At 40.4% G+C, this 24,422-nt stretch overlaps 2 protein-coding genes across 12 annotated transcripts in view; one reads left to right on the plus strand and one right to left on the minus strand.

The window, feature by feature from the left end:
* GPR146 (G protein-coupled receptor 146) overlaps positions 1-8,173 on the plus strand; it is a 71,423-nt gene extending 63,250 nt beyond the window's left edge. For all 5 annotated transcript variants that reach the window (XM_019494666.2, XM_014610738.3, XM_059716413.1 and 2 more), the window contains one exon: positions 2,679-8,173. In XM_019494666.2, the coding sequence (XP_019350211.1) occupies positions 2,723-3,724 (1,002 nt within the window). In that variant the 5' untranslated portion in view covers positions 2,679-2,722 and the 3' untranslated portion in view covers positions 3,725-8,173. The remainder of the gene's footprint in view (positions 1-2,678) is intronic.
* The window catches only part of C13H7orf50 (chromosome 13 C7orf50 homolog), a 195,856-nt gene that overhangs the window by 119,885 nt on the left and 51,549 nt on the right, over positions 1-24,422 (minus strand). The window lies entirely within an intron of this gene.

Below are 24,422 nucleotides of genomic sequence, written 5' to 3' on the forward strand. Positions count from 1 at the left end.
ACACTATAGCTCAAAAATAAATCATAGGAAAAAAAATCACCTAGGAAAAAATAATGACGCCTTCAAACAATACTAAAGGAAAATTATGATTAAAACAATCATCACTTTCTACTTCTCTTACAAAGTCCAGTCTATCTGAGGAAAGTCAGTTTTTAAAAGTGGATTATTGCCCGACGCAGCAGACTTTGGTTCGACTCCTGCTACAGAACGGTGAGAGGGAGTTTGAGAGACAAACTCAAGGACAGCAGCTGAGGAAGGAGATTAAACAGCCTGGGCTAAATCCCGTGCTTGGTTACACCAGCGCAAGTCTCTTAATATTTCAGTTAAGCTACACACGTGTAACTGAGTATCAAATGTGGCCCTCGTGTTTACAAAACTCAAATCGTTTAATTCAATCCAAGGTGGTGCACTTAACCATGTTGTCATTTGAATTGCAAAACCTTTATTACAAATTTGGTTATTTTGTCTCCCTACTATTAACAAAATGTGTGTACACGTTCTCCCACTCACACCTTGAAAAGAAAGAATTAAAACTAAGGCTGAGCATTGGAGTGTTTGCCATATAAAATCAGTTGCTATAAAGGTCCATGCTATGGGGCAGATGGTACCAGAAATCTTGAAGCAACTTCCACATTAATTTCAACATGGAAGTTAGCTTAAAAACTGATGAGACAATATGGCCCAGCAGAAGTAACAGTACTGACATCCCCAATACTTCCATTTTTACATGGGGGGGGGGGGGGGGGAATTTCCTCTCTTCATAAAACGGAGAGGTTACTTTCATTTTTATTCTGAAATACATCTGGGTTTCCATAAAAAAAAAAAAAAAAAGAAAATGCCTCTATTTGTATGAAACAAAGAGTAGCTGGACAAACATTACTGAAATCTGACTTTGGGAGGTGGGGGAATAACAAACAATAATTGAAGTCGGACCTTTCCTGTACTAGCTTCTAACTACAAACAATATTTAGCTTATACATTAGCAGTGTATTTTATTTGAAGTATTGACTCAAATATCTTCTTGATGCTGAAAGAAATAGATATTTTTCATACATATTCTGCACAAGGTAGAGAGTCTCAAAAAGTGCATTTCAGAGAGGTTTTTGAAGTTGCTGCATATGGATTCTTTCTAAGGTCTTTACATTAGGCTTTTAATGGTAAGTTATCATCAACTTTAACTGTGGAAATAATGTTTCCTCTATAATATTAGTTTATAAAAAAGACATTCCTTTTTTAAATGAACATTAATATAATATAATATAATATAGTGTGAGGCATAATGTAATACACTGTGAAGTTTGACTGGGCATTTATTTAACTGTAATCATTTAAATGAAAACATGAATGCAAAATAATGTCAGCACAAAATTCTAACTAGTCATGCCAAACAAATTGTGAGAAAAATATTTTAAATAGTTTTAGAAAAGAACTGAAGTAAGTTTTCAGAAATTTCATAGATTTCATAGACATTAGGGCTGGAAGGGACCTCGGAAGATCATCGAGTCCAGCCCCCTGCCCAAAGGGCAGGAAGTCAGCTGCAGTCATAGGATCCCAGCAAGATAAGCATCCAGTTTGCTCTTGAAGGTGTTCAATGTAGGTGCTTGAACCACCTCCGGTGGCAGGCTGTTCCAGACCTTGGGGGCTCGGACAGTAAAGAAATTCTTCCTTATGTCCAGCCTGAAACAGTCTTGTAGTAGTTTATGACCATTCGATCTAGTCGTCATCCCTTGGGGCGCTCTGGTGAACAAACGTTCCCCCAGATACTGGTGGTCACCCCTGATAAACTTATAGGTGGCCATCAGATCACCCCTGAGCCTGCGCTTTTCCAGGCTAAAGAGCCCCATGGCTCTCAGCCTGTCATCGTAGGGTCTACTTCCCTGACCTCTGATCATGCGCGTGGCTCTTCTCTGGACTCTCTCAAGCTTCTCCACATCCTTTTTGAATTGTGGAGCCCAAAACTGGACGCAGTACTCCTACCTAGTTTTCCTACTAGAGCAGAAATGTTTTCCTACCTAGAGCAGAAATGAGTAAATTGGACCCCAGTCCTGCAAACATTTATCCATATTCACTACATGTGTAGGCCCACTGAAATCAAAGGGTAAACTAACAGTGCGCTGGACAGAAAAGAATCGTTTAGTTTGCCAAGTTCCCTGTAGCCTTGGTCTACCTAACAGCCGACCCAATGCCCACCCATTTCTACTTACCCACCGTGGTTGGTCTTAGCCCTCTTAAAGATCCCTACTAAGGACCTCTCTTTATGTGTGCATACTCCACCACACAGAACGCTAGAGTTTATTCTCCAAGTTACTCTTGCTTTTGGAAGTTCATCCTAAAAAGCTATTGTCTTTCTTCAGTTTAGGACGTGTTATTTACGTGTTAGATGCATTAAGGATGCTGTATTATAATAATCCAATATATTACACGATAATCCTTTGTATTATAGTGGATATGGTGCATTTAAAGAGATATATCCATGTATTAATGTCTGTTGAGTGTCTGTCTTCTAATGAACTATCCACCACATTTTATTACAATAGTTCTTCTAATATAACTTGAGGCATTAAGCAAGTTTCTGCTAGCAAAACCAAAGGCAGTTTAGTTCTTCATAGATCACCAGTCATGCCTTCCTTATAATATAGGTGAACCTTTACTTATTTTCACTATTTCTCTCTCCTCAGAAAAGCTGGTAACCAGCAGAGAAAATACAAAAGTTCAGATCACTATGTGGAGCTGTGAAGTTTTGAATAGTACCAAGAACAGCGAGGACCAGCATCTATGTCATGACTTCCACCTTATTCTCTCCATCCTTTCCTTACTCTACCTCATCGTCTGTTTTCCAATAGGCCTTTGTTACAATGCCCTGCTGGTCCTGGTTAATCTCTACAACAAAGCGACTATGACAATGCCAGATGTTTACTTCGTCAATATTGCAATTGCTGGTCTCATCATCAATGCTATGGCACCTATGTACCTTTTGGGACCTGCCAGTACAAAATGGGCTATCTGGACTTTTAACAATGAAGTTTATATTACATTACTTATTTTATTCAATGTTTCATCTTTAGTTATCATGTACTCTACCACATTGCTCAGCTTGGACTACTACATTGAACGTGCTTTACCGAGAACTTACATGTCGAGTGTGTACAACACAAAACATGTCTGTGGGTTCATCTGGGGAGGAGCTATGCTTACAAGCTTTTCATCTCTACTGTTCTACGTCTGCAATCATGTATCCACAAAAATAATTGAATGTTCCAAAATGCAAAACAAAGAAGCAGCCGACGCCATTATGGTTTTTATCGGATATGTCGTACCAGCTGTTGCTGTACTATATGCACTTGTCCTAATATTGCGAATACGTAAAGAGGCTACTCCACTTGACCAAGACACTGGAAGACTTGATCCTTCAGTTCACAGGCTTTTGATTGCTACAGTCTGTACACAGTTCACATTATGGACGCCCTACTACATGACTCTTTTGGTCAGCACGTTTACTAACACGCAAGGAAAAGTTACAGATGACGATTACACCAGAATATTACCTTTTATCATGGTTTTATCAAAATTCTTGGCTTTCTCAAGCAGCTTTGTAATGCCTCTACTCTACCGATACCTTAATAAAAACTTTTCCAACAAACTGCGACGGCTGCTTAAAAAAATACACTGTGGAAATCGAGGATGTTCCCACGAACGCACAGTAGTTCAGCAGGTTATAACGTAGGCATGAGAGTCTCATGATGCTCAGTACTCGGAATACCAGTACAGTACTCAGTATGTGACTGTTCTGCTGTTGATATTCATAAAGATCATTTATGTAGGAGTGCCTAGCAAGGAGGCTTGAAAGGGGCTTCCGTTAGAACTGAGTTACAGTTTTAACCTAGAGATATTAAAACTGGTTGCATAAATCTCTTCAAAGTCTATCTACCTGTTATAACGCCTGTGACTTCCAATATTTTCAATGCACTGAATTGATTATAAAGCATAAACTTTGTCCTCACAGTTTTTATGATCCTGTCTGGAAAAAAAAATCACTAAGCGGTTAACTGAAGCCTTGAATGAAGATGCAGCACTTTGTTATCTTATACAGGAAGAGAATATATCTTACTCTGAATATAACCGAATACAACTGTTTTTAATTTAAAAAGTAGTGCTATCCTGGGTGAAGAAACAGCATATTTTCAATGAAGACGGCCTCTGTTAAAAATCATACTGTTCAACTGTATGAGGCTGAAAAGTGAAGTATTAATTATAAATTACACTGGTATTTAACTAATTTGCTTTGTTACTTTACCAATTCCCTTCTAAAATACCCCCAGATTTGCAGTTCTAAGGAAGGATATTCTCACACAAACATACCTAATTTTAACATCCTTAACATATCACATTTTTGTAGATGTAACAATTAACAACAATGCATTTATGTTCTCTTTGCTTTGTTTGCATCATAAAGCATTTCAGTGATTTAGAAATATTTATTAACTAATTTTAGGAGAATCAAGAGATATGCATATTAAAGTGAAGAACACATGAAGTTAGAATGAAAGTAAAAACTTACCTGCTTTAAAGAATGCCTGACTAAGTGTTATGGTCCACATATGTTCATGTAACTATTTTAAAAATAAAAGTTTCTGCATTTGCAAAGGACATGCTTGTGACAGAAACAAACTGAAGTCTCTTCGTTCAGGAGGCGTCATTAAAGGTTTGAACATACTGCAGAAAGTCTTTAATATCAATTTTTGTTTTAAAATGGGAAAGGATCAAGAGCCCTTTTCAAATACAAGTTACTGTTTTCCTTGACTAGAACAACGTGTCTTGAAGCAATGAGTGGTTTAATCATTTATAAAAAAGCAGGGCTCAGTTATCCTATTGAATTCCCAAATTCAAGCATCTGATTTGATAGAAAGCAGGAGATGAATCAATATAAAAGGAATTAATTTCGTTCATAGCAGTGTAAAACCTACATTTTAGGTGTAAAACCTACGCTGCTCATAGCAGTGTAAAACTTACAAATTTAGCCTGTTAAAATTGTTTTGTTCTACATAATCAACAGCATTTTGGATTTTTATTTACAGGAGCATCAGTCACGTTATACATACATACAGTTAGGAAACTAACACTTAAAATGATATATATATATTATTGGTGCAAAGAGCAGTACATACACAGACACACACACACTATATCTATTGCAGGTTTGCTTGTTTGACACATATGTGTTCGCAATTATATATATAATTCCAACCTGGCAGAAACCAGGTACCCTGCGAACACACAAACATGCAGTAGAGCCTCATCGACTCATAGTAACAAGAAGCACTGCAGTGCAAACTCATTAGGTTTCACGGCTACGGAGTGGTGTGAAAGAAAAGCACCTGACCCAAACAGCATACGTGTGTAAATGTGCTTCCCCTGTTACAAGGGCATTACTGACAGTGGGGAGGCAGAAAGTTAAAGTGATACTCTGCCACCACCCTATCGGGAGCATGACATCACCTTTATTGGTCTTCTCTCAACACAGTAGCAGAGTTTAGCTGAGACAAATGTTAATCAAATGCAAATTAAAATTCTATGTAGGTATGGATATACAGTTTACCAAAATGTGGTTTAGCAAGGTGCTGATCTAGAAGGCATGAGGAGAAAATAGGTTTAACCTTTGTAATTAGTACCATTTCACCATGCTAATATATCCCATTATTTATGAACCAAGAAAAGGGTGGGCTCAGATCCTCTCTCCTCCTCTTCAATATAATTGCTCTTCTCTTTCCATATTCCTATCTTTATTTGTCCTTATTTGTGTCCAATTTATTTAATATATTTCATATTTGCATCAAATATATGGAATAAGTTATGGACGCATTGCCCAAAGTCTTTTTACACTCAAATGCTTGTATATCAAATTAGATATCTGTGTTGCCATTTGTCCATGGGAAAGATGGAATCCTTAGCTGTCATATCAAGTGTGCGTGTGAGCCCATAAAAACACTGCTTCTTGAACCAACTGATAGCAATCAGCTTTCCCCTAGCATTGTGTTTGATTTATTATATGATCATTCATGCTCTACATATTGTATATGCATGGTTTCTCACTAAATATAATTGTGTGACACTTATTATGGTAGTTTAAATGGTTTCCTACATCCCTTTTCTAAGACTAAATTAGACTACTTTTACATTTGGACAAAATGAGTATCTGCCTTTCTATATTTTCCAGGACTATGTAGCCTCTCACTGCTGTAGCATCTGTGCACTCAAAAAAATCTTTCAGTCTCAAACTATTTTTAAATGCATGTAAGAGATTCTCGCCAGTAATTTCTGCATTACTTCACTGGCAGCTTCAGTTTTGGGATGGAAAGCTTCAGTTAACAAGCAGATTTTCCTCCTTTATACAATTTTAGTCACGTTGCCAAGTCTCTTCATGCTCTATTATACTTATCTCCTTAAAGCTAACTTCTGAAATTCAATCCTCTCAGATGATTTCTCTGAAAATATAGACATAGGGAAACAAATGCATCTTTCTTCTTGCAACAACGATTGCATCCTGTCACCGTTCCAGCTTCACTCAATATAAGATGCTCTTCCCCAAGAGTTTATTGAATATTTTCAGTCAAGTGCTACTTTTCTCAAAGAGCCCTGACCAGCTCCTTACTAATGCTCTTAACTTTCTTTGCAGTCTTTCAAAAGTAATTACTTTTGATAATTAATTTCTCATAGACTTTGTTTAAAATATGCAAAGGGAAGAACGCAGGTAATCTGAAGTAAAGGGGTGGCATGACACAAAGCTCTCTGCAGCGGCACCTGGGAGGCCCCCACCTGTTTGTCTTAATGATTTAGGGGCACTTTCTGTTTTAACTTGGGTCGCTTGTTTACTTCCAAATTTTTGTCCCCATATAATTGTACCCCCGATTATCACACAGGCAGTCTCTTCACTGATGAGGAATAAAATACCACATTAATTTCTATCCTCTTCTATTGAGATGAAATTCTCTGCTTCAGACCATTGATCTTTTATCATCTCACTTCAGATTATTGTTTCTTGTCAGTTTTAATGCGCTATGCTATTTGATTTTCATGTTTCATTTTGTTCACCTACTTTTTCTCATCACAGGCCTCACACTTTATCCTTGGTACCAATCACTGCATATTTGCTTCACCACCCTAGCTCCTGTTCTTATGTTTTTTAATGAGATTCAGGTTTACTGCCAAGATTTAACATCACAACTGAATGTTATCCAGTAAAATGGGACAAAGATCCCTCCAGTTTTCCTCAACATCCTCTACAAATCTCTATTAACACTTTTAAAGTCCTATTTTTTTAATGCAACTGAAGTTAAGCATTTTTGCACATATCGTTGGAAACATTTTAAATGTGAGGGTATTAATTAATAGGCTGCGCTCATGCGCACGCACACACACGCAAGCCTTTTCTGGATGAATCTGCTGTTTTTCAAAGCAAATCTTATCTTGCAGCTCACCCACAACCACTAATCCACACTATTTCCATACTGGGGAAATGGTGACAAGGACTGTAGTATTCATATGCAACATCAGGGGTTAGACTAGATGGCCTCCTGAGGTCCCTTCCAACCCTAATTTTCTATTAATTTTCTGTGATTGAATTAGCAGCAATTTAAAAAGATAAATATTAAAATACCCAAAAATACATTAGAAAATGTACTTAAAATAAAAAATTAGATGTGGAAGAGAATATATTAAGGAACGTGAATCCAAAGCTTTCAAAACAAAGCAAACAAGTTACCAGAAGTGAGGCCTTTCCATGATAATGCCTGAAGGTTTCTGATTCCTTTGTAAATATAAGCTGATCTGTTTTACATTTGAATGAATATAGGTAAAGTACTGTATATATGCAGATAAAAGCAGCCTGCTGATGTAAAAAGAACTTGCAAAGAATTTATTAAATTATTTCCTATGGAGAACGTACAAGTTTATCATCATTTAAATGTAAACCTCTTTGAACAGTTGAAGTGTACTGTATATGTTGATGTGTGTATAAAGTGTACATTACAAAGTACTAGAAAAAGTGCCATTATTAACAGTATTATTTTCTCACAAAATTAAATCTAGTATTTTTTAATTAATCTATGGCTTGTAGCCCTCTTGTTAAAGGGCAAATTATGTAAAATCAATAAACTAACAGACTTGTTCACCTCTATCTGCTTATGTTATTGCTGTACCTCTTTTCCAGAGTTGTTGTTGACCTAATAAAGTAAAGAGTTTCCACACTTTCCACTAGGAAGCAAAATAACTGGCCCCTCAGATTTCTCTTTCTGCTGAAGACAGAATGATCAGCTACCAACAAATGTTTTTCTCCATACATAATTTAAAATGAGTACAGACTGGCCACTTCTTGTCTACTCTTCCCTTTTCTGATATTTCCCCATGTATTTCTCCCATATACTTTTCTTCCCTTTCTACAGTTAAAAGTACTCCTTTTGCCACAAACTGTGTCATTGTTCATGTTCTCCTGATGTATTTCAAACTTTACTGTATGCAGTGCCCAGCACATACAGACTAAAACGCAAGTAATTTGAATTAATTTACCTACATTTGTATGGATAATTTTTCTTCACCAGTTGTCACAGTAAGGGGTCTTGGCTCCAGTATTAATGCATGGACTGAAGGTATTTGATAGCACAGCTTTAAACTTTAGCTCGTTTTGCACAACCATATACTACATGAGGCTTAAGCCTATGCCAAAATGAATGACAGTTTATTAGATGGAGAGGCAGCGTACCATCTCACTCAGACAGAGCCACGTCAGATGGCAAAGTTTTTGCATCAATAAATGGTGAAGTAACTGCCTTTTCAGTTTTCCCAAGGCCCAATGAAAACTGCCAGCAAACCAAAGACAACACAGGTTATGAAGTTTTATTATCATAGTATTGCTGGTGAAGTCCCAACGGCACTATAAAGTGCTTAATACCAGCATGGTATACTTCAGTGAATCAAAATAACCAAAATCCCTATACTAATATAAACACTTTTATGCCAGTATACCTGCGTCAGCACAACTACCAGTGCAGTTAAAACAACGTACATGTAGAAGAATATCTGGCAAAATCACAAGCTACATGGCTTATACATCAAACCATATTATTCAAGTATTTCAAATGATTAAACTTTGCAAGTCATGTTCTGACATCATAAAAATTTCATAATTCACAAATGTGAATCAATTGTGAGTGAAAAAAATCCCAGGTCTCAACATAAAACCCAAGTGAACTCACATTGTGTAAAGGAGCCTAACACAGATCCTTATGTCTCTGCTCGTGGGCTGAGGTAACAGTTACTATCACGCAATTCTGTGGTCAAAAATTAACATACTTCTTGGGTCAGTGGTCAAATCACTGACATTTCCTTCCTTGTGTGCTGCAGAACAGAAACATCAGAGGCCTCAGCTCTTTGCACAACCTCCGTCAGCGCCCTAAACAGCTGAAGTGTAATCATCCTCAGTTCTGGGCCATCCACAGCCAAGGAGAATTCAGCCTTAAGAATTTAACATGCCATCCAAAATGTTCATAGAGTAAGTAGTCTTACTATATGATCAAAACATCTAATGCCATGGGTCAAGAAGCATGAAAGGGACCATACTCAAAATATTTATTTTTGCAATGTACTAAACCTTCATTTAACTAGCCCGATTCTTATTTTATGCAGACTGTAGGTTTACAGCAAATGAAAAGTGATGGTAATTTACAGGGGAAGAAGGCAGAACTATCAAAATTGTTGATAGTAACTTAGCAACTTAAGTCCTTTTTCCAAAGGAAGACTTAATTGCTACATTCTCATTGCAAGTCAATGGAACTTAGGACCCTATATGTGCAAGTCCCTCTTGAAAATTGGATGTGGGAGATGTAGTCAATTATAATGATAATTTAGGCACTAGGGGCACCTGTACACAAGCACAGAGACTGCTCCGAGCAGACTCCATTAATCAGGTCTGCTGGACTGTGGCAATCGCACCTCATGTATAAGTGTCCCCATGCTTAAAAACGGCATGCTTTAAAATGGGGAACTAAAGCATCCTCATGCTTAAAAATGGGGAACTAAAGCTTGTCAAACAAGATTTAGTTCAAGTGCTCCCACTACCATTTTTAAGCACAAGGGCCCTGATACAGGAGATGCCGATGGTGCTTTAATTAGAGTGGCTTTCTCGCTTAATTAAAGTGCTGCCCCACCCTCACCCATACAGCACACGTGAAAGTGCCCAATGTTCACAATGAGTTTCCCTGGGGTGTGGATTTAGGCTCCAAAATAATGTAGACACTTCTGAAAACTTTGCCCATTATCTACAAAGACGGGACATGTTTCTTCAAGAAGGAACAGAATCTAAATATTTTGCAAGCGGTTTTTATAGTTCTATGCAGCAATTTTAAAGCCCTTTTCTACTATTCTAAATAGATCTGGCATTTTTGAACAAACTCATAAGGTGCAGACAAAAGTGACAATTTTCACCTGATCTGGCCACAGAAAGTAGCTTATAGCTGCGACCAAACACAATTGCACAGCTGCCAACAGCTTCAAAAATGGCTGATTGGGTGAAAATCTGACCCCTCATTGCATGAGGTATCAGATAAAGATGTTACAAAATGTAGCATATCTTTTGTAACTTGTGTCTGGGAGCTTCCAGCCTACTGTTGTTTTCAGAATGGGAGTGGGGAAGGGAGTGGAGGGAGTTCAGTCTGCGGGGTTTTCAGCCCTTCGGAAGGTGGGGCAGATGTATTGCAGCCCCACCAAGGTGGGGGGGGGAGGGGAGGCTCCAATTCACCCACCCCATCCTTCAGCACCAGCTGGGGAGCCCCTAGAATGAGCTCCCTCTGCTACCTTTCCCAACTCCCATTCTGAAAACAGAGAGCACTGGCAGAGAGCCCTGGCCACTGCTGTGGAAACCTGGCTGCAGGCTCCCTGCCCACAGCTGGATTTGCCTCCCTCTGGACCCAGCAGTGAACTTCTCTTTGGTCTAGGGTAACCTTGTAAATCAGAATGCTTTGCAAAAATCATTCTGAGTTACAGCTGAGAGTTGCACTTCTCTCTGCACCCATAGAGTATATTTTAAATACTGCTTGCAGATTTTTCATCCTCTGGCCAGCCAATAAACCTCCCATTTGCTGGAGCCAATATATACATAAAGATGATTGGTATACACAATACTTATGTTAGAGAGGAAAACTTCATCCAGGCAAAAAGTTTCAGGGAATCTTTTAATATCAATATCAACAAGCTAGTTTCCAGACAAGCAGTAAGCAGATCACTGGTTTTGCAGAATCTGAATTCTGGCTCAGTCTCACTGTTATTGATGTAAGTTAGATGTGACACCACTCTAGCTGAGTTACACTGCTATAAAACCAGTATATGAAAGATCACAATCCGAGTTTTTATGTCTTAAGGTCCCATTTTCCCATTGCCCAGTAAAAATAAATCTCACCGGAACCAACAGTTTTCTGAGGCAGGAGGGTAGGATCACATAAGCTATTTGTATCCTGTATCAGAACTATAAGCCCCCAGAGTGCAGTGAAAATAACTCCAGCTATGTTTGAAATCCTTGAGGAACATTACTGAACTTTAAAACTAGACTGAGTTACATGGAGACATACTATGGCTAGCTACTTTTTAAAACAGCTATTCATTGTTTGTTTATTAAGAAAAAGTGGTTAAGTCTGAAGCCAAATTCTGGTTTCACATCAGTGCTAGTCCTGAGTAAGGACACTAACTTTATGGGAACTACTCAGGCTTGACAACAGTGAAAATGAGAGCAGAAACGGACTCCTGAGCTTGAGCCTCAGTTGTACTCCAGCCTCATGACTTCCAGCTCAGGTAGTCATTTTTGCCTCAGTTCGTGCAGCCAGAAAGTGGGTACTAATTAATTTTTGTAAACTTCTTCAAGTGAAAATTATTGCTACTTTAACTACAAAACCCCACAAGTAAATATATTCAAATAACTAATTAGATTGCCATGGAAACAAAAGCAGTAACAGATTAAATAATTCCTATACTGTATTTACTAATTTTGTCACTGTCATTAGTCAGCAACTACGTCTGAATATTTTGAAGATGCCCTGAAGATGCACGCACACGGAGCTCACAAAGGCTTTTTTCCTCTTTTGTTGTTTAACTTGCCATTGTCTGTAATTCTCTCATAAAGGCTGAAAATAGAACTAATTTTCTCGCCAGCAGTTGTTGACAGCTATTCTGTCCTTTTATTTCTCCCTCTCCACTTTTTGTATCATCAGTTGCCAACACGGTCTTGTTCTACTTTTCCCCTTATTTTAAGTACTGACATTTTTAATTCTATCAACAAGAGTGTTCAAAGTTTGGGAGATAAAATTTGTCACTTCAGCAGGCACAGTTCCTACATTAATAAATGTCAAAGCCAGCAGAGGCGTCTACATTTATGAGATTCTTATCGTACAATTTGCAGATTTAAAAAACCTAAAGCGTATTTAAACTAATTTTCTATTAAGAGAACTTTGGAATGGAGAACAAAACCTGGCAAGAGGAAAGTGAATCTTCTGCCTGGATTTTAAGGCAGCTGGCAGAGTATCATGAAAGAGGGTAAGCAATAACTAACAGTGAGGGGTGCTGATGCCAATATTTCATAGACATTAGGGCTGGAAGGGACCTCGGAAGATCATTGAGTCCAGCCCCCAAATATGCGAGGATATATATGGATATATATATATGGATAGAACGCTGATAGGAAAAAAAGAGCTTAATTTAAAATCATGGTAAAATGTTCACATACAGATACTTGAAATCAGGTTTCCTAATCTATACGGATGCTTCCTAAAACAAAAGTAATTTCATTTTCAGAGGTGCCCAATAGCCACAAATCCCAGTGAAGTCAATGAGAAGCATTGGTGCTCACATCACTACTTTGCAAAGTGGGCCTTTTATTTATTTATTTATACCAATTTAAATAGGACTCTAAAAACCTTACCTTAGGCACCTTAAAACTAATAAATAAATAAATAAATAAGCCTGTTTAAATTGATCTTAAAGGTGACAACAATTGGTTTGGTTTCAAAATTAACTAGTCTGTGTTGCAGAGGTTTTTTAAAACAAGTTTTGTGTCATTTGTTTTAAAAGAGCTTTTAAAAAATCATGTTGAAAGTAATTCTGAAATTAGAGCTATGGTATATTGAGGCCTTGATTGAAAACTCTTTAGAAACTCCATCTAGTGGTCAGCAACCAAATATTCTTGCAGTGGATTGCAGCAGTTAACTTCAACATTTAGATTATATTTTATGAAAATAAATGGTTAGTGTAATCAGTCCCAGATTCTCATTCCATCTGGATACAAACATAGATATTTCTTTACACTAGAGGCCTATTTGTAACAATAACCACACATCAAGGGAATTGCTTACGCTGTACTTGTCTCCATAATGTTCTCAAGCCTTGGACACAGCCATGTGCTGTACTTTATTTTGTTTCAGTAGCTTCCTTAAGAAGTCTTATCTACAAGTCCAACCTGCACTGAATTGTGTTGGAGGACAACTTGGCTCTACCTACTCCCTTCAACGTGATACTAACAGTAGCACAGCCAAACTTTATAAGGCCCCTTCTGAACCAGTCACAGACACTTAGAACCAGTCACCAGACACTTAGAAATACCTAATTTATTATAGATGGCCTGAATAAAATGCTCTGTGGAAAGGAGGGAAGAAGAAATTATTACTGATATAATTCTAAAGTGGACCTTCACCTCCATTTACCTGTTGTGGGACTTGAGTTCTTATACAACATATTCAAATAAGAAAACTCTCTATAGTTAAAAAACATCCTATAAACAAAATTATTAAACAATGAAAGGGAGCCTGCCACAGGAGAAAAATGTGTTAAATGAGGTCAGAGAGGAAAGTCACCAATCGAAGGTCAAAGGTTAGGGGTTTAAAATAAGAAGCAGAAAGGATGGATAGAGTTGGGGGAGAGGGGGTGGAGTTCCACACTTGGAGTTAATCTAAGCCAAAGAATAACTGCTTGATAATTAAGATGCTACAGTAATGTTGGATCTCCAAAAGACGTGTAAGCAACAAAACCAGTCAGATGAGAAAAGGAAGAAGCCTCATATGCAGCAGAACTGTCCAACTGGCAAGTTGCTGGCCTCACGCAGAGGTTAAGTTGCAGCCTCTGGGCTCCCACTTAGCTGACACTGCCCCAGCATTTCAGCTGGGCCCTGGGTCTCCTACTCCATCCTCCGCTTTGTTGCGTACCTCCACCCCAAAGGTGGGCCGGGAAGCACGGCTCATAGTTCCAGGGGGGCACAGCCCACAGCACTGGGTTGTGCGGAGCAGTGCAGCAGGGGCGCCTGCACCAGGGAGCTGAAGGTGAGGTGGGACACTGCGCATGGTGCAGTGGGAGAAGGAGGGGTGGGAGGAAGGATGCACAGCGTGTAACTGGGGGAGGAGTTGTGGCCCTTCCTTTGTGCAGTCCCCAGCCACAGGAGTTAGACAGCCATGACTTACACTGCTGTGGACAAATGTTTGATTAGAGTAGCTCAAAACTACACAAGTAAACACGGAGCACCTTTTCATATGCAAGAAGGCCTACTTCTGCAAGTGCCCTCAGACAGCATTAATATTATCCAATCTTCTGAAATCCCATCACAAGAGCACAAGTTGCTATTATGAGGATAAGAGTGAACCCTGTTGTAAAACAAACCTTAAACTGGAGGGATTTTATAGTCAGAACTTGAGTAAAATGGCAGCAGTACATTTAGAAGGCAGGGTAGATTTGTACCTCATGGACTAACCAAAGTAGATATACTGTATTTATTCAAATACAAGGTGAGGGTTTTTCCCCAATCAGCATGGGAGAAAATGCCACGTGTCTTACACTCACAGTAATACCAACTCTCACAAAAAAATCACAAGACTCCCAGTTTCCAAGTCAAATTAACTCTGACTTATGATCTCCAGATAGAGATCAAATCTTGATATTTTTTTTTTGATGCATGTAGAGAGCGCCCAGCTGGTAAGTCTGTGGAGGGGAAGGGATGGGGGACAGATTGAGGCCCACACGGTGAGGAAGGTAGTGGGGCAGGGGCTGGGGTGAATGGGGCCCTGGGCTGGGGCATGTCATATGACAGAGCCACGGTGAGCAGATCCAGAGGCGCTGGGGGGTGGGCGGCTCCCTGCACTGCGTGCACCCCCGGGGAAGCATGGGGAGCATGTGCTTCCTGGATCTGTGCATGGGGCAGAGATGGTCTGCCCACTGTGGGCTGGGGCTTTGCATCCTGCTGCCTTTGCCCCAGGAGCCACACGCTGGTTGTGCTGTGCGTTCCCTGCCCGCCCAGTGGCATCGCATGACTCCTGGGGCAAAGGCAGCAGGGCACAGAGCCTCAGCCTACAGCAGGCAGCCTGCCTCTGCCCTGCACACCAATCTGGGGAGCACTTCCCCCCCATGCCTCCCCAGGGGGTCGCACGATCCACCGCAGCCTGTCTGCCTATGTGCGTGTCTGTGTGTCTGCCCCTCACTCCCAAGCAACAACCCTCCAGCCCTGCTGCTGCCCCTCACTCCTGACCCACAATACCCTGCATCCTGCCAGGGTGTGTGGGGACCCCCTCCCAAGGCTCCACCCCCCCAGAAACCCACAGGCCCCCCACACCTTCACAAAACCCCACACAAACACACAAACACATACTTCAGAAATAGCATCTTATAATTTGCATTACAAATCTCTTGATTTTTAAGAGTTTATCTCATGATTTTTGACAAGGTGGGGTTCAGCAACACTGCATTCACATACAAGGAAACCTCATTAAATACATGGCCTATTGTTAAAGTGCTGCCAAAAGCAGCACATGCTCAGTCATGGAAACCAACTATGAAGTTGATTAAATGCAGCCAACACTAAACATGACTATAAACCACATGGCCCACAATAGGCAAACATGCTGATTTTTTAAATTAAATTTAGTTTCCAGGGCCAAGTAAGTTCTGAATTAAGTTCCAAATTTCAACTAAGCAGAATTCAATTGTTCAAGTCTGTGTGGTGCTACCACCCACAAGTATCCTACCTCCCACACTCATCAGTCTGGAGCTTCAGATACTCCCAAATCTATGGCAGGCATCCTACATACAAGCCCTAAGCCGGAAGGTTTTAGAATTCAGATGTCCCCTAGTTTTGCTGGCCCCTAGTCAAAAGAGCAAGCAAGGGGGAAAGCCTAAGAACAACCCCACATTGCCATAAGTTGTGTAGCTGAGATCCTTGTGTTTAGAGGCATTTGTAGACTTTCATAGAGGTCAGCATGCCCACAGTGCAAGGGACAGGCCTTTAAGCTCTAACTAGACTCGCGTCATTCACGACCCAGAAGATGCTGATCATGGTATCTCCCGTACCAAAAATGCTGATGGGAACCTACCATAAGGATAGGTTAGCACAGTCCACGTGAATAAGATATATAGTAGTGCCCACTGTGCACAGTACCCCTCAGCACTGACTCTTTCCCAAGTCATGGTTAGCCACTACATTGCATTCCTCTTCACTACCACAACTAAGTTGCGCCTTTCTTTCTGATTCCCAAAGATTTCTGTTTCTTCACTAGCTTTAAATGTCTGGCAAGCATCACCAAATGGAACCTAAACAGTTCACCGAGAATCCCTTTGTCACCCCCTCTTTCAGCTTGTTGCATGATTAGTGTGGCTCTGCCCTCCATGAGGCAAAGCTGAACCAGGCTCATCTGCATATAGTTTTTTGGAGGATCCCTGGACTGGTGACAAGAACACCCAGTTCCAGTCATGAGTGGGGGGACTAAATTAGCACATGGATTGTTTGTGGGGGATATCTGAAGTACACACACATACCGAGCACTGTTGAGCTGTGGGGTCACCGCAGCTTGAAAATGTTGTTGACCCTTCTAGGGCCCAGCCCAATCAAGTATATGGTAAATCACAAGCCTTTTGGCTTTGGACTAGTATTATGCATAAGTTGCATGATATATAAGCAGGTACAAAAGTGCATTTTACAAATGTGTTTATAGAGTACCAGTACTAAAACTTGCAGCAGTTTCATAAAAGGCAAAATGCATCAGTTCTGCATGAACTAATCTATGGCACTATATGCAAATTACTATAGGTATGTTTTAGATGTGCACTGATATTATCAGTCATATATCAGATCAGCATCGATAAAAGGAAAATAAACATTATCGGCAATTGGCTTTTTCTGGATGGTGTAGCCAATAATGTTACCAATTAATGCCACGTGCATGCACACAGCCACAGCATGCATATGGCCAGGAATGCAGCCTGGCAGCTTGGAGAGCAGTGTGGGGGAGAAGGGGCATAGGGAGGGCAGATGGAGGCCTACACGGTGAGGAAGGGAATGGGGCAGAGGCAGGCACTGCCCAGCCAGGGCGGTGAATGTGACCCTGCCAGGAGCAAGATGGAACCATGGATGGCTCATCTGGGAGAGCGTAGGGAGGCTCCCTGCTGCTGCACACACCCCAGGGGAAGGCATGAGGGGGCATGTGCCCCCTGGATTTGTACATGGGGTGGAGGCAGCCTGCCCACTGCGGACTCAAGGCCAGGAGGCTGGGCCAGGGCTGTGCTCGGGGTGGGCGGCAGTGGCACTGGGTGGTGTGGCTGTGAGGTGGGCTAAAGCCACCCCAATATTCGCTGTAGCTATCCCTCCCAGCTTCGCCCATGGTTCTGCCCCACTCCCGGGGTCACTTCACCAGCCTGACTGGGCAGCGCCTGCCCCTGCCCCATTCCCTCCATCTCTCCCTCACCATGGGGGCCTCGATCTGTGCCCCCCATGCCCCTTCCCTCCTCCACACCTCTTCCCCTCCCCCCCCCCCACACACACACTTACCAGCAGGGAGCTCCTCTCCAAGCTGCTGGACTGCATATCAGCTATCAGATCGCTATTAGCCAATATGGCTGGTTAATAATTGGCCATCAGTGTCAGCCAAAATTATTATTATCGATGCACCCCCTAGCATGTTTATTTCAAGGTCAGTGTATTTAGACTTGTCCCTCACTTCCATGTGCCCAGGGAGAGCAGGGTCTAACAGTAAAGAGGGTGGGGAAGGGAAAAGTAGTTGGAGGGATGGAGGTCAAGATGACTACGTCAGCCCCCAAAATTCATAGAATCTAATCATTGGGGGTTGTTTTATATTCCAGATCATTTTATAGTCTAGTAAATACGGTATATATGTGTGTGTGTGTATAGCCTCTCTGTGTGAGCTTTTGTGGGCTAAAGCTCACTTTACTGGGCCACTAGGAATAAAAAATGCTTTTCAGAGAGGCAGAGGTTTCTTGCATCTTCCTTTGAGGCTTGTCATTGTGGGTGAAAAGATATTAAACTAGACTAATGAAAGGAATCATCTGACTGAACAATGTATTCTATATTCTTATGGACTTATTTTAAAAGCAAAATAAACAAATAATCCTATAAGTGACATCACAGATCTTGAAAATTTATAAGCACGTAATGAAAACCCGTGGCTTCATGTACACAGTTTACGTACCATTTTGACCAACAAGGATTAGAGAAAGAGTTGAACAGTTTCAATGAATGAAAGCTCCATTGTGTGAAAATCTTAAACTGGTTTAATACTGCGTTACATCCATTTAAGTAAATATGTACACTAAATCACTCCAAATCAATATAGGGCACTCAGTCTCTAATAAATGTCCACATAAGAGGTCAGCAGAATTTAACTAAGCCAGTTTCTCAACAGATGTAGTTAAATCAGTGAACAAAAGGTGTATAAACCAGCACTATTAGGCATTTCAACAATATCATGTTCATTTAATCCCTGAGGGAGCTGACCAACAAAGTCTTTGGTAAGATATTAGTTCCTAAGCGTGCTCAATACGTGGGTTCTCAGAGCAACAATCCTTCTCTGCCTCACCAGCACCATAAGCTCTGGGTGCACAGTCAAACCATACATAACAGCCTCCTTTGGTATTTGTTATCATTGTTTTTGGATTAAATAGCAGCCTGAGAAAAGCAAAAAAAACAAGTAAATGAAAAACTCACAACAGGAAACAATTTAACCACTCATTAAATATGAGATAGACAAACATCTCCAAATCCCCTGGTTAACCTTCAATTATATGATCAATACATAAATGGTAAGTGTGATTTATTTTTCACAACAGTTATCAGGGAATCCAGTGTCCACATGATTTAAAGAATTGATCTTCCTGCTCATTCTGCTTTTGAACCTCTTGCTTTCAGTAAACAAGAGCGATTTCCTAACAACTCTAGGTCTGCCTGGGTTTCGTCACTAAAAAAAAAATCTCTCTGGCATCCCCAGTGCTGAGCAGAGGCCCAGTTCTCTTGCGTAAAGTACTGCCTTTCAAATAGTTTTTTTTCCCCTTTTCATAAAACTAGTACATAATCTGGGAAAACAAATATTTTTGAACTGCGATAACTGAATCACTGTTGCTTTGATCAAATCTGAAGCAGTTACATTGTAACTGTTGGTAGAAAGTTGGTAGAAAGCTGAATAGTAATCATGATTAAATTCCGTTTGTGACACTTCTCAAATGATGCTAAAGTGCTCCAGTATAAAATCGCCTTTGGTAAATCATGGGCAAGTAATTCTAGGTTATGAAGGCAGGAACCAAATAGCACATGACACCTATTCCACTATAATAAGAGGCAAAAATATGGACCAATCATACTAGCTTCTGTTGCATGCATAGCTATTACTTGAAATCCCTTTTGCTTTTGCGTACACCACCAACTTGTAATTTAAATAACTTCCAAAAATATCCACACACAGTGAACGGGGCTTCAATTTTTGTAAATTCACTAATTCCACATGCTATGTACAATTCATTTATCCAGCAATAAAGATGGGGTGAGTCAAATTTGCAGCAAACTGAAGATGTGAAAAAAAGGAATCTAGGTATCCCAAGCTAACTGATAAAAGACAATTAAGCCACAATTCCCACTGCAGGAGCAGGAACACAAACTATTGTTTCTAAGGAGCCTGGGTAGAATACAGTGCAATGAAAAATTCCATGTATTTTAACTTCAAAATTCCCTAACAAAGTGAAAGGATACCTTCTCTTTAGATCCAGGAAACCATGTGTCTTCTATATATAATTCTCAGTTTATTTTCCATTTTCTCTCATTTCTTTCTGTTGTAAAGCATATTAAGTGCATGGAATGTTATCCATTTTTCTCTTCTTCAATCATGGGCATAAATTTCTCAACTACATTCAATCTTTTTTTAAATAAATCAAAGTTTTATGACATAGCAGCTTTCAAAGCCAACTCCAAGACCCCCCACTGTGAGAATACCATTTTTGTAGAGGTATTGTTACCTTGGACACAAATGTAGTGGAATATATTTTTCAATACAGTCTCTTGTCCAAAATACATTTATTCTTAGAAATTATGACTCATTGATTTGACAATAGCTGACCTTCAGTTTCAGGAATACCACCAGTTAAAGTAGCTATAAGGAAGGTAAACAATGACAAAGCCTGGATCGTTTACCAGAATCATACACTCAATATTTGCAATAAATGCCACATCCACGCTAACACAATTTCTTCAAATCTGACAAAAAATACAGCAGAAAACACATGGTCATTTATGAGAAACAGCTAATGAGAGAATGAAAGAGTAACTCATGAACAGGAATGTCATGAACACAACAGCACTTGTGTGTCATCCTAACCACAGGACACTGGAGAATATGTGGAAAACTCCAAGGATGGTGTATTACATACACAATCATGATAATTACTTATAATTAGATTAAGTTTAGATTAAAAGATTAAGAATATATGGAGTGTTTGGTCCTAATTTATACCTACTTCAGGCATAACTAAGGGAAGCAAAACTATACTTATAAATTCTTGGGCAACATTCACCAACTGATGATAACGAACTAATCACTCCAGCCCTCGTCCTGCCTTTAGTCATCTCTCCCCTTGACAGCACCTATTTAATGCTATAGGCACAGAGTGAGTTTTTAACTATTCAGACCTACCACCTGGATCTGGAATGCGCTTCCGAAGGAGGTGGTGCTCTTCCTTACCTTGGAGGTCTATAAAAGAAGGCTGGACATGCACCTGGCTGGGGTTGTCTGACCCCAGCGCTCTCTCCTGCCCAGGGCAGGGGGTCAGACCCGATGATCTGCTAAGGTCCCTTCTGACTCAAGCATCTATGAATCTATGAAAACCCTTCTGATCTCCTCTCTTCCCCAAATACCATTACTAGACACTAGTCCTACACATCTCTTAAAATCTGATATTCAATTACAATCCCAAATTATCCATCATCCCAAACAGACAATTTATTATCTGTCATCTTTTGCATCTAAAAAAAAATCACCCTTCTTCTCTGTATGACTGTACAATAATGTTTGTTTTTTAAATGAACTCATATGACTGCATCCTGTGACCATTCAAGGGAATAAAATGGAGCTAATTTGCTGTTTGAGGGAAGCCACAGCTTAAAAATTGCCAATTGTTTGGTTCCTCCTCTTTTAGTTTCCAACATCAACGTGACAGAACAGTCAGAGTGCTTAACTCCTTATGGATTTAATACATCATACACATTTACACAAGTTATTACATCTCAGTGCAATCTAGGCCAAAGGACACCAAGCTGGGATCCAGGAGCTCCTAACTTTTAATTGTCACTGATTCATTCTATCATCTTGTGAAAATTCATTAAACTCTCAGTTGCTGAGTTTTCATTTGGAAAATAAGAATACCAACATTTAATTACCTCCCTCCCCATGATAGTCTCAATTAATGTTTGTACAGCACTCTGAAAATGTAAACTGCGACCTAAATCCTCACTATCATCTATCTGAAGTCAACTGCACATTACTGAAAAAATTATAACCTTCATGATATAATTAAATAATAAAGCTATACTAGCTTCAGCAGTATAAAGACTGCCTAAAGTCTAATCTAAAATAATGAGAACTTTCTGTTAACATGTGAGACTATGAAGCAAGGGACAAACAAAAAAAAGAGATCCTTCATGGGTTATATCTGAAATAACGTGTATCCAGCTAGCTGAAGAACAAAGAGCTCAAAACAAACTTAGGAAAGAACAGCACTGCAGCCAATATGACATTTGCTGTCCTGTGCATAGGAAAATAATCCTCACAAAAATTGGGCTCTCTAGTCATATGAGAATTCATCATCAAAATTAATACGGAGAAGAAATTGTTGTGTCATCATCAACAACGCACTACTGCAACTTAAAAATTAAAACTATATATGTTTAAGCACATTTTGTGTGTGTGTATACATTACACACACACACATATATATGCACGTATAAACATTTAAGCACTTTAAAAAAAAACAAACATTTTTGGGAAAGCAAGAAAAGTTTAAAGACAGAATTTTCTTTCTGGCTTCTCTAACCTTTTCTTGGTACAGGAAGTACTCCTGTTGAAGCTCAGCTTCATTATTCTTTATTTAGCACTGGGCTGGCTGCCAAGTAACATGGGGGGGGGCGGGGGGCTAATTCCCTACCATCATTACCTCCTATTAAGTAATTGCTAATGGACTTGAGGTAGTTAAATCTTTATAAAAGTTTGTGATAGACCAATAGGGGCCAAATATTTTGGCAGGCATGTCACGAATTAGTTCCACACCCTCCCTGAGTGACATGCTGACCTCCTTCCTCTGCCTAATCTGCTGCTCTGCTTCCTGTTTCCTTCCCTGTTCACCCTACCCAAATCTCCTGATCTGTTTTCGGCTTCCCACCCATTGCCAGATCTGCCTGATCCCCTTCCCTGTCTGATCTGCTGCTCTGCCTTCTGCTTCCTGCCCTATCTGCCACTGTGCTGTCTGCCCCCACCCTGGTCTGTTGTATGCCACACACAGAAACTGCCCGTGCTGCCTGCCACCCCTGTTATGGACAATCCACAACTTCTGTTCAGGCTCACAAAGAGAACATTTGTAGATACCTTCTCTATAGAGAGCCAAACTGAAGGGATCACAGGATGGTACTGATAATCAAACTCACTTCTTGATTTAGAGGTTTAGGGTAGAACCAGAATTGTAGGATCACGCTATCTAGTCTTCTTTGACCTCTATCTAGAAAAGTGCATAGCATTTTAGGTTCCAAGTCCCTAACTTGAACTGATTTCTTTAAAACTGAGATTATGTAAGTCCTTCCAAGAGGAACTGCTCAGTACTGGATCAGCGAGTATTTTTGGAAATGAGGAACCACATATTTACAAAGTACAAGTTATAGATGGGGATATGGAGTCGGACATTTTAAGCGGGGGTTACAGAAGGTAGGGCTCTGGGGTATCTTGCTATCTCTGTAGTGGAGTCACTGTTTAGCCTTGATCAAGTGGTAGCATACCAACTCCAAAATCACTGGGCCAAACAATGAACCATTAGAAATATATGTACATTTTTATTCAGCTTAATTTGTTCAGGTAAAAGGTACTGGGAATAGGTGTGCTGCAGGACTAAGTCCCCAAAACAGGCCCAAGAAAACTAGTTTTGTTCATATTCTTCAACAACAACCTGGAAGAACCAATTCAGAAGGCAAGGTCTACCAATAATCCTGTCTGCTAAAATCACCAGAAAAAAAGCAATGAGTGGATGGTTTGGCCAGGTTAAGGGGGAGATGCTTTTTGGTTTTTTACATAATTGAAGACACATTCCCACTGGGAATCACTAGGATAATGACTTTGGAGCACTAGTGTCCAAAGATGTGCTTGGACAAAGGGCAGTAAGAGAGAGAAGGCAGATTGAGAGACCCGTGGAAATGGTTGGAAGATGTTGCAATGCCAGAGCCACAGCCACTGCCACTGCTTGCACCTGTGACGTCTCTGTCCAGGTAGGACTGCTCACCATTGAGGCTTTGACCATGGTCCAGGTTTGGCACTGTGCAGACTGCGGCTTGCACGTTCCTTCCAGTGATGGCCAAGTTGGGGAGCGCCTGGCATGTGAATATGTCTCCTGGTGCTGTCTCCCAAGGAACAGGCATGAGAGCTATACAGGAAGAGGTGGTGAGGCTCCAAAGCATCCTCCATCATGAGGAGTTCATTGATTCGATTCTGAAGGAGATATCCAGGACTGTGGAGGAAGAACTGCCAGAGGCAGCACTAGAAAAGAGAGAAGACGGACTTCCAGGAGGCTGGAAGGTGGAAGCTTGTGATCTCTGGCAGCAAGTAGAAATTTCATCTGCACCTGCAGCAGTTCATCTGGAGAACAGATATGCAGCCCTAGCAACAGAGAGGGAGAAGCATGTTTCACTGGTGAAGGAGGAGGACAGGCCAGGACTCATCAAGGTGGGAAGGATCAAGACAACCACCACCAAGCAGCAGTGACGGGTGGTGGTGTTTAGAGATTCCCTTTTGCAGGGGACAGAGGGAGCCATCTGCCAACCTGACCTGTTGTCTTGGGAAAACTGCTGCTTGCCTGGAGCCCGGATCCAAGATGTCATA

Source organism: Alligator mississippiensis, chromosome 13, assembly GCF_030867095.1.
Source record: "Alligator mississippiensis isolate rAllMis1 chromosome 13, rAllMis1, whole genome shotgun sequence".
NCBI lineage: Eukaryota > Metazoa > Chordata > Crocodylia > Alligatoridae > Alligator > Alligator mississippiensis.